The sequence below is a fragment of the Mus caroli genome, chromosome 17 (genome assembly GCF_900094665.2).
Source record: "Mus caroli chromosome 17, CAROLI_EIJ_v1.1, whole genome shotgun sequence".
Lineage (NCBI taxonomy): Eukaryota > Metazoa > Chordata > Mammalia > Rodentia > Muridae > Mus > Mus caroli.
This window is the reverse complement of record NC_034586.1, coordinates 31,990,537-32,001,779: the sequence shown is the minus strand read 5'-3', so window position 1 is coordinate 32,001,779 and position 11,243 is coordinate 31,990,537. Positions and strand designations below refer to the sequence as shown.

Sequence of the window (11,243 nt, the reverse complement as noted above, 5' to 3'; positions counted from 1 at the left end):
AGGGATCAGGAGACCCAGGGACACTGTCTCCCCTCTGAGACAGGGGCATCACCCCAGCTGAGGGTTTCTTCTTCCCCAGGACTGAGCCCCAGCCCGAGGGCAGAGGGAGGAGCTGCCCGCGGCCCCTGCACCTGTGCGCAGCAGCGTCGCATTCCCGCGCTCCAGGTATCTGCGGAGCCTCTCCATGCACTCGCCCTCCAGGTAGGCCCTGTACATCTCTGCAGCTCCATCCTTCTCCCACTTGCTTCGGGTTTTCAGCGCCGCCGTGTCCGCTGCTGTCCACGTTTTCAGATCTTCATTCAGGGCGATGTAATCGCGGCCGTCGTAGGCGAACTGCAGATACCCGCGGAGGAGGCTCCCGTCCGACCCCACGTCACAGCCAGACAACCACTGGAAGGTGTGAGAGCCTGCGGGACCCAGCAGTCAGCCCTGCCCTTCCGCCCCGCCCCGCCCTCCCGCAGACTCCTCCAAACGGAAAAGGAAACAAGTCTCTGGGCGGTTCTGCTTCTGAGCTTGGGACTTGGGACCTGTGAAGTCTCCAGCCCTGGTGTGGGGACGAGGAGGAGTCGTAACCTCCGACCCGGGGTTCACTCACCGCCCGCGCTCTGGTTGTAGTAGCTCAGCGCGGTCCTCAGGCTCACTCGGAATCTCTGCTCATTGCCCTTGGCTTTCTGTGTCTCCCGCTCCCAATACTCCGGCCCCTCCTGCTCCATCCACGACACTCGAGGCTCGTATCTCGGATTCTTCGTGTCGCTGTCGAAGCGCAGGAACTGCGTGTCGTCCACGTAGCCGACAGAGATGAACCGGGGCTCCCCGAGGCCGGGCCGGGACAAGGCAGTGTGGTAATACCGCATCGAGTGTGAGCCTGGGGGCGGCGCGCGGTGAGACCCCGATCTCCTCCCGGGACCCTGGCCGGGTGCGGGGGCCAGGAAGGGAGCAGGGAGCGGGGCTCGGGACGCGGGTGGAGAAGAGACGGAGGGTCTGGTGGGCGACGCGGGCACGCGGCTTCCCGGTGCCGCGCCCGCCCCTCCCCGCAGACTGTTTGGAAAGTTCTGTTTCTCTCCCGACCCTGCACTCACCGGCTCCGGTCTCCTTCAGGGCCAGGGCGGCCGCCAGCAGCAGGAGCAGCATGCTCGGAAACATCACCCCCGCCTGAGTCCCACTGGCTGCTTGGACTTTATAACCAGTGCCTGCGGAGGAACTGCTTGGTTCCCCAGGATCCTGTCACCCAATGGAGATGAGTCCTGTCAGATAATTCCTGCTACCTCAGGGTTCAGAGAGGACATCAGATCCCCAGGAGCTATAAAGTGGTGCTGCTCTAGGGCAAGGGAGGGACAGGAGCTGAGCTGCAGGAGAGGGTGGTGTCTGCAGGGGGCAGAGTGAGGCCCTTGTGCACCTGTGTCTTAGTGAGGGTTTCCATTGCTGTGATAAGACCCATGACCAACAGCAACTTGAGGAAGAGAGGGTTTATTTCAGTTTACACTTCCACATCACAGTCTATCATTGAAGTAGGAACTGAAGCAGAGACCATGAGGACCAGTGCTAATAGCTTTGTAGCTTGCTCAGCCTGCTTTCTTATACAATCCATGATCACCAGCCAAAACCACCTCCTTTGGCTGAGCCCTTCCTTATTGATTATTAATAATAATTTTAAATGACCCTTTCATTAAACAGCAGGGTTACCTGGGACAAGAGAACCGAGTTCCTGCTTGTGGACGTTGTACATCGTGGTGCGGAGCCTAGTGCGCACCACGATGTACAACGTCCACAAGCAGCCTTCTTGCTCAGACTTCATGCAGCTTCAGGTCCTGCTCCAACAGACACCTGCCCAGCTGGGGAAACATTCAGGGCTGACCCTGTGGGGCTTGTTAGAGTTCTTGCATGGATCAGAGAACCATGGGGTTTTGCAAAGATCACACACCACAGCAGACTTCATGTGAGAGGTTTACAGGGATGGGAAGTGAGGATAGAAGACAAAAAGAGGCAGCTGTGGAGACCTGAGCTGGATAAGGGTACACAACTTGTGNCCACAGTAGAAATGTGTCACATTTGGTGGCTGGTGATGATGTGGCTTCTGGNACTGAGAGGCTGAAAGCAGGCTGGTTCTGGAATGTGGGTGGTTGTTGGTTGACAGACATCCCTTCCACTTATTTATTATATAAGGTGAGAAAATAGGAAGGGGTGACTGGTGAGGCATAAATAGGGTTACTGTGGTCTTTAGACTGCTTCCTGTTGTCNGGGTGTCAACATCTTTGGGGACCCAAGAAAGCTGGGATGCTGGGTAGGCTCAAAAAAAGCATGTTGTTCCCTCACTGTGCAGGCTCTGCAGGACCATCTGCAGCTGGGAATGCAGACGTGTCTTTTTTTTTTTTTTTTTTTTTAATAAAAAGACATTGTATTCACTCTTAGAAGCATTCAGAATGTTAACCAAACTGCCACAGTTTTGGGGTTTTTTGTTTGTTTGGTTGTTTTGTTTTGTTTTTGTTTTTTGCAATTACAGAGTGGTATTCAGTTAACAGAACAATTATCTTCATATAAGCTGCATGAGAGACTACTGAAAATGAAAAAAACAAACAAACAAAAATAAAACCAAAAGAAAAAACAAAAACCAAACTACTGTCCCCATATATAACTAATTTGTGCTGTGCACCAACAAGAACTGAAAGGAAATAAAACTTGAGACCTGTGATTCATGTAATTTATGTCAAATAGCCCAAAGCGTTGTTTGTGAGCTTTGAAACCTGGGGCTGAGAACATAGCAGAACAGGCCAGGACATGCCTGGGCAGGCCCGTCTTTACATGTCCTGACTGGCCTGGTGCCTCCATATCTCCCGCCCTTCTGACAGTCTGTTGATGTTTAAATGGACCAATCATGTGAAACCGCACCAATTCCTCCCCCAGCCCCACCCCTTTTCTATAAAAGTCCCTAGCTTCCAAGCCTCCAAAACCACTGTCTCCTGCGTGAGATACATTTCGACCCGGAGCTCCGCCATTATGGCTCCACCATGTGGTCGACACCTCTGTCTCCTGTGGGAGATAGATATATGTCGGCCCCGGAGCTCCGTCATTAAACTACCTCATGCTTTTACATCAAGATTGTCATCTGTTTGTGATTCTTGGGTACATGCCGAATGGAAATTGAGTGGGGGTTTCCCCACTAGGTTCTTTCAAAACCTGCTTTAAATTTCCATGCCAATTTACAACCCCAGACTGTACCAGGCAAGGTTAGTGACTATTAAAAATACCACCTGTACAGGGCTATCTACAGACACATTCAGTATGTGTTAACTATACAAAAAAAAAAAGACACTGTGCAGTTTAAAAACAAATCCTACACAGCCTTACATTTCAAGTTGTTTTCTTTAAAAGGAGTGAGATGTGTACAGGAGGCTTAAATGCTTTATAGACAAGAAACAAACTGCGCTAGAAACAACTTATTCGTCATCGTCTTCTTCATCTTCCTCCTCTTCCTCATCCTCCTCATCCTGCTCATCCTTTTTCTTGCTCTCTTCAGCCTTGACCACCCATTTTTTGCTGCATCGGGTTTTCCTTTAGCTCTGTAGGCAGCAATATCCTTCTTGTACTTCTCCTTCAGCTTGGCAGCCTTCTTCTCATAGGGCTGATTGTCATCCACGGCAGTGCTGTTCCTCATCTCTCCTAGTTTCTTTACATCATCACCAATGGATAAGCCAGGATGCTCGCCTTTGGTTTTGGGGCAGTACTCAGAGCAGAACAAGAAGAAGGCCGAAGGAGGCTTCCTGGGTGCATTGGGGTTCTTGAACTTTTTTTTGGTCTCCCCATTGGGATGGGGGGAATGTAGGTTTTCATTTCTCTTTCATGATGACCCTTGTCAGCCTTTGCCATGTCTCACTCTCTCTGCTCTGTAACCCAGATATGTCTTTCAGTTGAACCATCATGGGGCAGGTGCTTTGAAGCTGTCTGGCATGCAGAGTTTGAGGAAACACCTGNAGCTAGCATTTTACTGAAGCATATCTGTATATANAAGGATCAGAAGGTAAAGTTAAGGAGGCTAGGGNAATATTTTTTCTTAGGTGAACGTTTTAAACTTTTAGGCACATTAGTTGGGGGTAGGGCATCCCAATGTTGTGGATAGCCCTGGGGCTAATTATATTTGATATTTCTGTTCTCCTGTGAGTGGCTGCCAACAAGGAATGAGCCAGCACTCAGGTGATTTCTTGTAAACCTGCTTCCCACGTTAATTTGTAAGATAAAGGAGAGCTGATGATTGGGCAGATAAAAGGTAGGTGGAGCAGAAGGTGAGAGAGAGAAGAAGGAGAAAATAGGGAGAGGAACAAGAAGAAAAGCAGAGCAGAAGCACATNGCCTGGAGAAACCAAGTTCTAAGGGGTCTCATTGATGTGGAAAACAGTAGTATATCGGTAGATCTGCCTGATATAGGTGCATTGCATGTATCATATTAATTGTGTTGTGTTTTCATTGCTGGGGCATATTTGGGTGGAGATTAACTGCAGCATCCCAAGACCACAGAAAAGGAGAGGAAAACCCCACCCTTGGGACTAAGTTGAACAGGCAGGAGATGAAACAGGCTGTTGATTGACAGTTCTTATCTGGAGTTCATTTGATCATGAGAGGTGGATTCAAGTAGATTCTTGGAAGCTTAAAAGAATTTTTTAAGTTTACAAAATGAGATAAAGTTTAGACATGTGAACACACCACTGTGTAATCTGTACTGAACTTCACACTGTAGAGAAGGCAGCAGACTCAAGCCTTTGAGTCATAGTAAAAGCTTGGGAGCCCGAAAATGGGTTTGGAGGTAAAAGCATGAACATTCCTACCTCTATCCAGAACACTGCGTGCATACAGATTAGACAGATGTTTTTAGCTCAGTGAGAAGCATTTTTAAGTCTATACTTAGAAGACAACCATAGGAAATTCATAATTTTGAGCTTGTGACTGTGATAATAGCAATCATGGTTTGTCATAACTAGATCAATAGCTGATCAGAACTTCATTGGTTAATGTTAAAACTCTGAACTTTTAGGTCTTAATATAACAATACCATAGAGAGGGAAGCAATCTGAAGCATCTTTCATTTTTACATACACCTTTAATCACTTTCTTATACCTGTACAAATTGCATTTACACACCTTTAATCACTTCCTTAGACCTTTTTATTTTTTATTTTTATTTTTGAAAATGTTAGCATTTAATTAACCTCTGGACTGACTTTTAAGGCACCAGAACACAGACACCTCCAACACCCATAATGTTCCCTTCGGCTCTTCTGCTGAAGAATGTGGCCCTCACGATGACAGGTTGCATTGGGAGCTTTCCCTTCTCCAGAACTCTGTGGTAGCCTGATCGCACAACAGTGATGGGAGCAGCTCCAGGCTTGGTTTTAGCTGCATTGAACCATGTCTGCTCGATGACCAACATCCACAATCTATCCAGGTTGACAGTTGGGCAGAAGCTCTGGTTCCTCTTCAGGTGGTAATGCCACCAACATTCCCTGAGTAACCTGGGTGACATTTGTGGAAGTTCATCCTGAGGTGATGCATGCCTCCAGCGTTCTTGTGGTCTCCTGGTTGCTCGAGGTGTTTTCCTGATGCTTCCATGGCCGTGCCTCAGGTGGCCCCGGAGTTTCCAGGTCTTCCTCAGTCTGGATGACATGCCAGTGGCAGAAAGGAAGGAGGCTCCTTAGACCTTTTATAAGTTGCAATTAAAATACTTTTTATAGCCTTTATAAGCCACATTCACAGATCTCAAAGCCCACTTTTAAGATCGTTGCAACGCACTTAACCTTTCATATCCTTGAAGTTACATACACTTTACAGTTTTTTCCATCCAATTATTCACCACAAGACACAGGTGGTTGGTTCCTGAGAGCAGTCATTGTAAAACAACTTCCTTTACATAAACGAATAGTAAAAAGTTACATTGAGATCTTTGGTGGGAGTTTTTCTCTTCTTAGAATCTGTTAACAATGTGATCACTGTCTAGACCCAGTAGCAACTCTAGGAAAGTGTCCATGATTTTTACACATGCAGAGAACTGAGAAGCACCTGAAGCCTGTGCTGTTGCTCCCTGAGAAACTGACAAAGCTCTCCCTAGTCCACACCATCAGAGATCTGAGAAGGATGAATCTCTCCTGAGAAAACAGGAAGTACAGACCAAGCAGCTTCCAAATCTATTTAAAATGACAGATGTGGCCGGGGCAGAGGCAGGCAGGTCTCTGAGTTCAAGGCCAGCCTGGTCTACAGAGTGAGTCCCAGGACAGCCAGGGCTACACAGAGAAATGCTGTCTTGTAAAACAAAAACAAAACAAAACAAAACAAAACAACAACAACAAAAAAGGCAGATGTGTCCGTTACCTAGACAACCACTGAAGGCTCCACTGTGGTAGTCTGGATTGAATTGGGGACAGAGGACCCAGGGTAGTATCACTCTTCCCTGCCTGGTCCAGAAGGTCCAAAGACTCTCCATTGGAGGAGGACCCTGGGGAATCAGCCTACTTTGTCTAAGCAAAGCAAGACAATCAACTCCCCAGTTGTCCACAGTTTCTACAGGATCCTGGTGAAAGGCAGATTTCACCCAGTAGGTCTGGCTTTGTCACATTTAAAGCAAAATCAAGATGGAATTCTTCTCTAGCCCATCATCACCTGTGAAGACCTGGGGTTGTCTCTAGTAGCTGAGGGTCTCTGTCTGTCATAGTAAGCTTTTCCATCATTTTAAATGCCATATTCAGCAGATCTCTGAAAAGTTTTGAGGACTGTTAGCTGCTAAGGATAGCTACACTGAACAAACTTTCCTTGTTTCTAGTAACTTGTTTTAGGCTTAACTTAGGAAACACATACAGGAGGCTAATAAACCTTGTTCCTGATTTTAACTTGCCTGTGTTAATTGTCCTCCACAGTTTACAGTGAGTCAGTAACTTACATAAGATTAAGATTTTGTAAATTTATCTCTGTTAAGTTTGAGCCTTAGTAAGTTGAGTTGAAATTCCTTTATCATCTAAATTAACCATAAATGCCTTAAACTTTAGTCCATAGGAGACTGGTAGTTTTTATAGTTTACCATTACACAACACCACAGATTTTGTATGACTCAGTTTCTCTAAATAGCTAAAGCTTAGCAAGGTGAGCAAGGACAACAAAGCTACATGAACATCACTGTGAAGCTGAGTAGGCCTTAGAAATATAGAACTGGGCTGGTGAGGTGGCTCAGTGGGTAAGAGCACTCGACTGCTCTTCCGAAGGTCCAGAGTTCAAATCCCAGCAACCACATGGTGGCTCACAACCATCCGTAACAAGATCTGGTGCCCTCTTCTGGAGTGTCTGAAGACAGCTACAGTGTACTTACATATAATAAATAAATAAATCTTAAAAAAAAAAAAAGAAATATAGAACTTAGTAATCAGTATATCTTACTTATCAAATATACTTGCTGGTGAGATAGCTCAGAGGTGAAGAGCACCAGTGGCTCTTCCAGGGGATCCAGGTTCAAATCCCAGCAACCACACTTCAGCTCACAATGGTCTGTAATTTTAGTTCCAGGGATCTGACACAATAACCTATATATGAATGTATATAATGCTCACATGCTCATAACATAAGATTTTAGAATAAAATTCAGACCTTATTCCTCAATCGTGTGTTGTACTTATCTATATTTTACAGCACCCATGTGCTGAGCACTTAGCAAAGACCCAGGAGGATAGACTTACATCTTATATCAGCTACTGCTAATATAAGTAGATCTTTATAACCTTAAATTTTTATCATCACATATACTATATTCTAAACCTAAGAATAATCACATATTTAATATGTTATACAAACTATATCCTTAGATTTTTATCTTCATACAAAAATTTATGCCGATCAGAAATATTTCTTAATCTACGAAGAGATACTACGATATACAGAAAACTCATTAGGACAAAAAAGTTTTACGGTCATTGTTTTGTAACAAATGGTCACCTGAAGGTGGTGATAAACTCACATGGGATGTAGTCTTTAAGCTTAGTAAAGATGGCTGCCAGTCATATGGCATCTTAGATTTTGATGAGGTCATCAGCCAAAATGGAGGAGAGACACATGGTTCATATCTTAAACCATCTGTTTTCATAGTCTGTGGTTTTTAGAAACAAAATCCCTATCATTCAATTTTACCAATGAAGACAAATGGGCCACATGCTGGGGTGAAAACCTGCTGGCTCAGTGAGGCAGAGAAAAGTCCTGTCTACTCCACCAAGGTCTCTGAAGGCTCCTTCTTCTCCACACTGTCTTCAATTCCCTCCAACTCAATCTCCCTCCTTTCTACTTCCTGTGTTTCCTATGTTCACCCTGTCAACTGGTTGCATGTTCTGCCTCTTGACCTATGGTTGGGTTTAAATAATATTGTTTACAGAAAGCTTTTGGGGAAAAGGCTGTGTGTAAGGGCTGAGCCACACCACAACAACCTGTTTTCAATTAACAGAAAGCTCTTGGCTTAAAGGTGTCTGTTAGGGGTGTGCAACTCCACAAGCAGACACTGGATTTTCCTGTTCCAAGTTCAGAATCTTGGGCTACACAATAAGACCTAATATCTTGCCACATTTCCCCCTTTTGTCTGAATCATAACTGTCTCTCTAACATCAGTAAACTATATGCTACTATCTTCTAAGAATTACATTCACAATGTCCAGTCCACAACCTTGGAGAAAGTATTCCATTATCTATCTAATCTTGCTGAGTCCAACGGTCTGTACTTAAATCACTTTCTATCATATTTATCAACATAAAAATCTCTTCTTAAACCTTAAAACAATTTCTTAAATCCTTGGTCTTAACTGTGAGAGTATAACTATCTAATTATGAACCCCATCAGAGACCTGAGAAGAATGGATCTTATCAACATAGACAGGAAGTGCAGAACAAGCAGCTACTAGAACTATAGAAGTGACAGAGACTGCTGGCTCCCTGAACCCAGGGTCCCTCTGCAACTTTGGAACACCCATGTCTTCAGGCTACTGGCCCAGAACATCTGACAGATTGTTCTTTGAAGCAGGAATCATGAGGGACTTCATCTCTATGGAGTCCTGGCAGAGTTCAGTATTTGACTTCCTGTTCTTTCTTTGCCCAGTTTGCACAGTGTTCTGTCTGCAGTTGAGGCAAGGGCAGTTTCTTGCCCAGTGGCAGCTTGCCACATTTGAAGCAAACTCCATAAGGAGGTTCTTCAGTGCTCAGCATCTTCCTTGAAGTAGTATGGGGATGCTGCCAGGAGTTGACACATCTCACTGTAAAAAAGTTGAATTAATAAAACATCTGTAAATGCCATATTTTGCAGATGTCTGAGGTTTTTGAGGACTAGTACCTAACAAAACCAAACAAATAAAAGTTTAATTAACTATTAACTTACATTTTAAAATTTTTCTTAAACAGTTTGTAATAAGAGCTTTCAAAAGGACTAGAAATTCGCATTGCATTTTAAAGAATTACATAGGTATCTTAATACTCTGAGGGTGATACATAGTATGTTGTAACCAAAATATAACCTTACTTTGTATCAATATACAGGGATCTATACCTATGTAACCAATTATAACATTAATTTGAATCAATATACAAAGATCTATATTAATGCAATCAAATGAACGTCAATTTTCTATCAATATACAAGGATCTATACCAATGTAAGCAAATATAATCTTAATTTTCTATCAGTATACAAAATTCTAAGCCCATGTGAGCAAATATAAACTTAATTTTGTATCAATACACAAACATGTTTACCAATGTAAGGAAATATAACCATAATCTGTATCAATATACAAAGATCTATACCAGTGTAATAAAATACAACCTTTGTTTCAATATACAAAGATATAAGCCAAGGTAAGCTAATATAATTTTATAACAATATACAATAATTTTGACTCAATATAAAAAGTTGTATATAAGAACAGTTTGAATAATTTACCCATTTCCTATTATTCCTATAAAATTCCTATATCCCCCTCTTCTTTCTTGTCTATATATATATATATAAAAAAAAGATTTTAAGTGTAACACAGTAAAAACTGTTTTCAATAACGAAGCTACTTCTGCCAAGCTTCCCACAATGTCCAGCTTGGTTATATTTGGCAGTCTTAGGATTCAGTATTTTTGAGTTCAGAGTTCTATACAATGTTCATGTCAGTTTCCTATGAACTCAGGAATTTGAATATCCTGAGCAGTTTATAGTCTAAGGCTGATCTTTGAGTGGTGTTTGCCAGCTTAATGGCAATCCTGTCTATGTGGAATATAGCAGTCAACCCAAAGATGTCCACTGTTTGCTAGAAAACCTAACATTTTAAATGCTGTAGTCAGCACAGCTCAGAAAGTTTGAGAGCCACAATCTCCTAAGTACATTGGAGGTCTACAAACTTTGTTTCTAGTTACTTGCTTTAGACTGAAATCTGAGAACACACACAGGAAACAAGATGAAGGTAATTTTTAGAATTAGTTCCTAACCTGTATAACTACTGGTATGATGAGAGAGAATTTCTGCATCCACAATGTTTTCATAGAACTTGTAATAATACCTATATTTAAGAAAAATAAATGAAAATCAAAAGATTATGAGATTGGTGACAATAGAACAATTGCTTAGTTTTTGTTTTTCTCTGTCCCATACAGAAGTGGTTTTTCTGATGTGAGACAGAGATTTTGGAATTTCCTTTAACAAGCATGTGTGAGTTTAGAGATGTAGAGACCCATGCTCTAATCCCTAAATTCAGCTTTAATGTTTAATTGAGACCATATAAAGACCATTTGCCACTTATGTCTGTATAGGGCAGAAGAGACAAGATGGAGGTGGGCAATACCACTTGGCCAACTGACTCCTTATCCCGAGCTTTTGTCCCCACCGGCAAGAACATGCTCAGGACAACCGGAATCTTCTGCAGCAAAAGCTTTATTGCTTACTTCTTCAGGAGGCAGAGGAGAAGAGAGAGAGAATGGTGAAACCCCGTCCCTTTTATGGAGGATTGTCCTCCGCCTCGGACGTGTCACTCCCTGATTGGCTGCGGCCCATTGACCGGAGTTGTCGTCGTCACGGGGAAGGCAGAGCACATGGAGTGGAAAACTACCCCGGCACATGCGCAGCTTGCTTGTTTACTACTTAGAACACAGGGTGTATGCGCCATCTTGTAATGGCGAATGTGAGGGCGGCTCCCCACATCTCCCCCTTTTCTTTTATATAGAAGCAATAGGCCACCCATTCTAATGAGAGTGGAGATA

General features: G+C 43.6%; 1 protein-coding gene and 1 pseudogene across 2 annotated transcripts in view; both read right to left on the bottom strand.

The window, feature by feature from the left end:
• The window catches only part of LOC110312424 (H-2 class I histocompatibility antigen, D-B alpha chain-like), a 4,749-nt gene extending 3,591 nt beyond the window's left edge, over positions 1-1,158 (bottom strand). For both annotated transcript variants that reach the window (XM_029471125.1, XM_021185998.2), the window contains exons 1-3: positions 1,080-1,158; positions 596-865; positions 132-407 (exon numbers count right to left, since the gene is read on the bottom strand). In XM_029471125.1, the coding sequence (XP_029326985.1) occupies positions 132-407; positions 596-865; positions 1,080-1,143 (610 nt within the window). In that variant the 5' untranslated portion in view covers positions 1,144-1,158. The remainder of the gene's footprint in view (positions 1-131; positions 408-595; positions 866-1,079) is intronic.
• Positions 1,159-5,211: 4,053 nt separating this feature from the next.
• On the bottom strand, positions 5,212-5,652 carry LOC115029739 (annotated as a pseudogene).
• Positions 5,653-11,243: the final 5,591 nt, after the last annotated feature.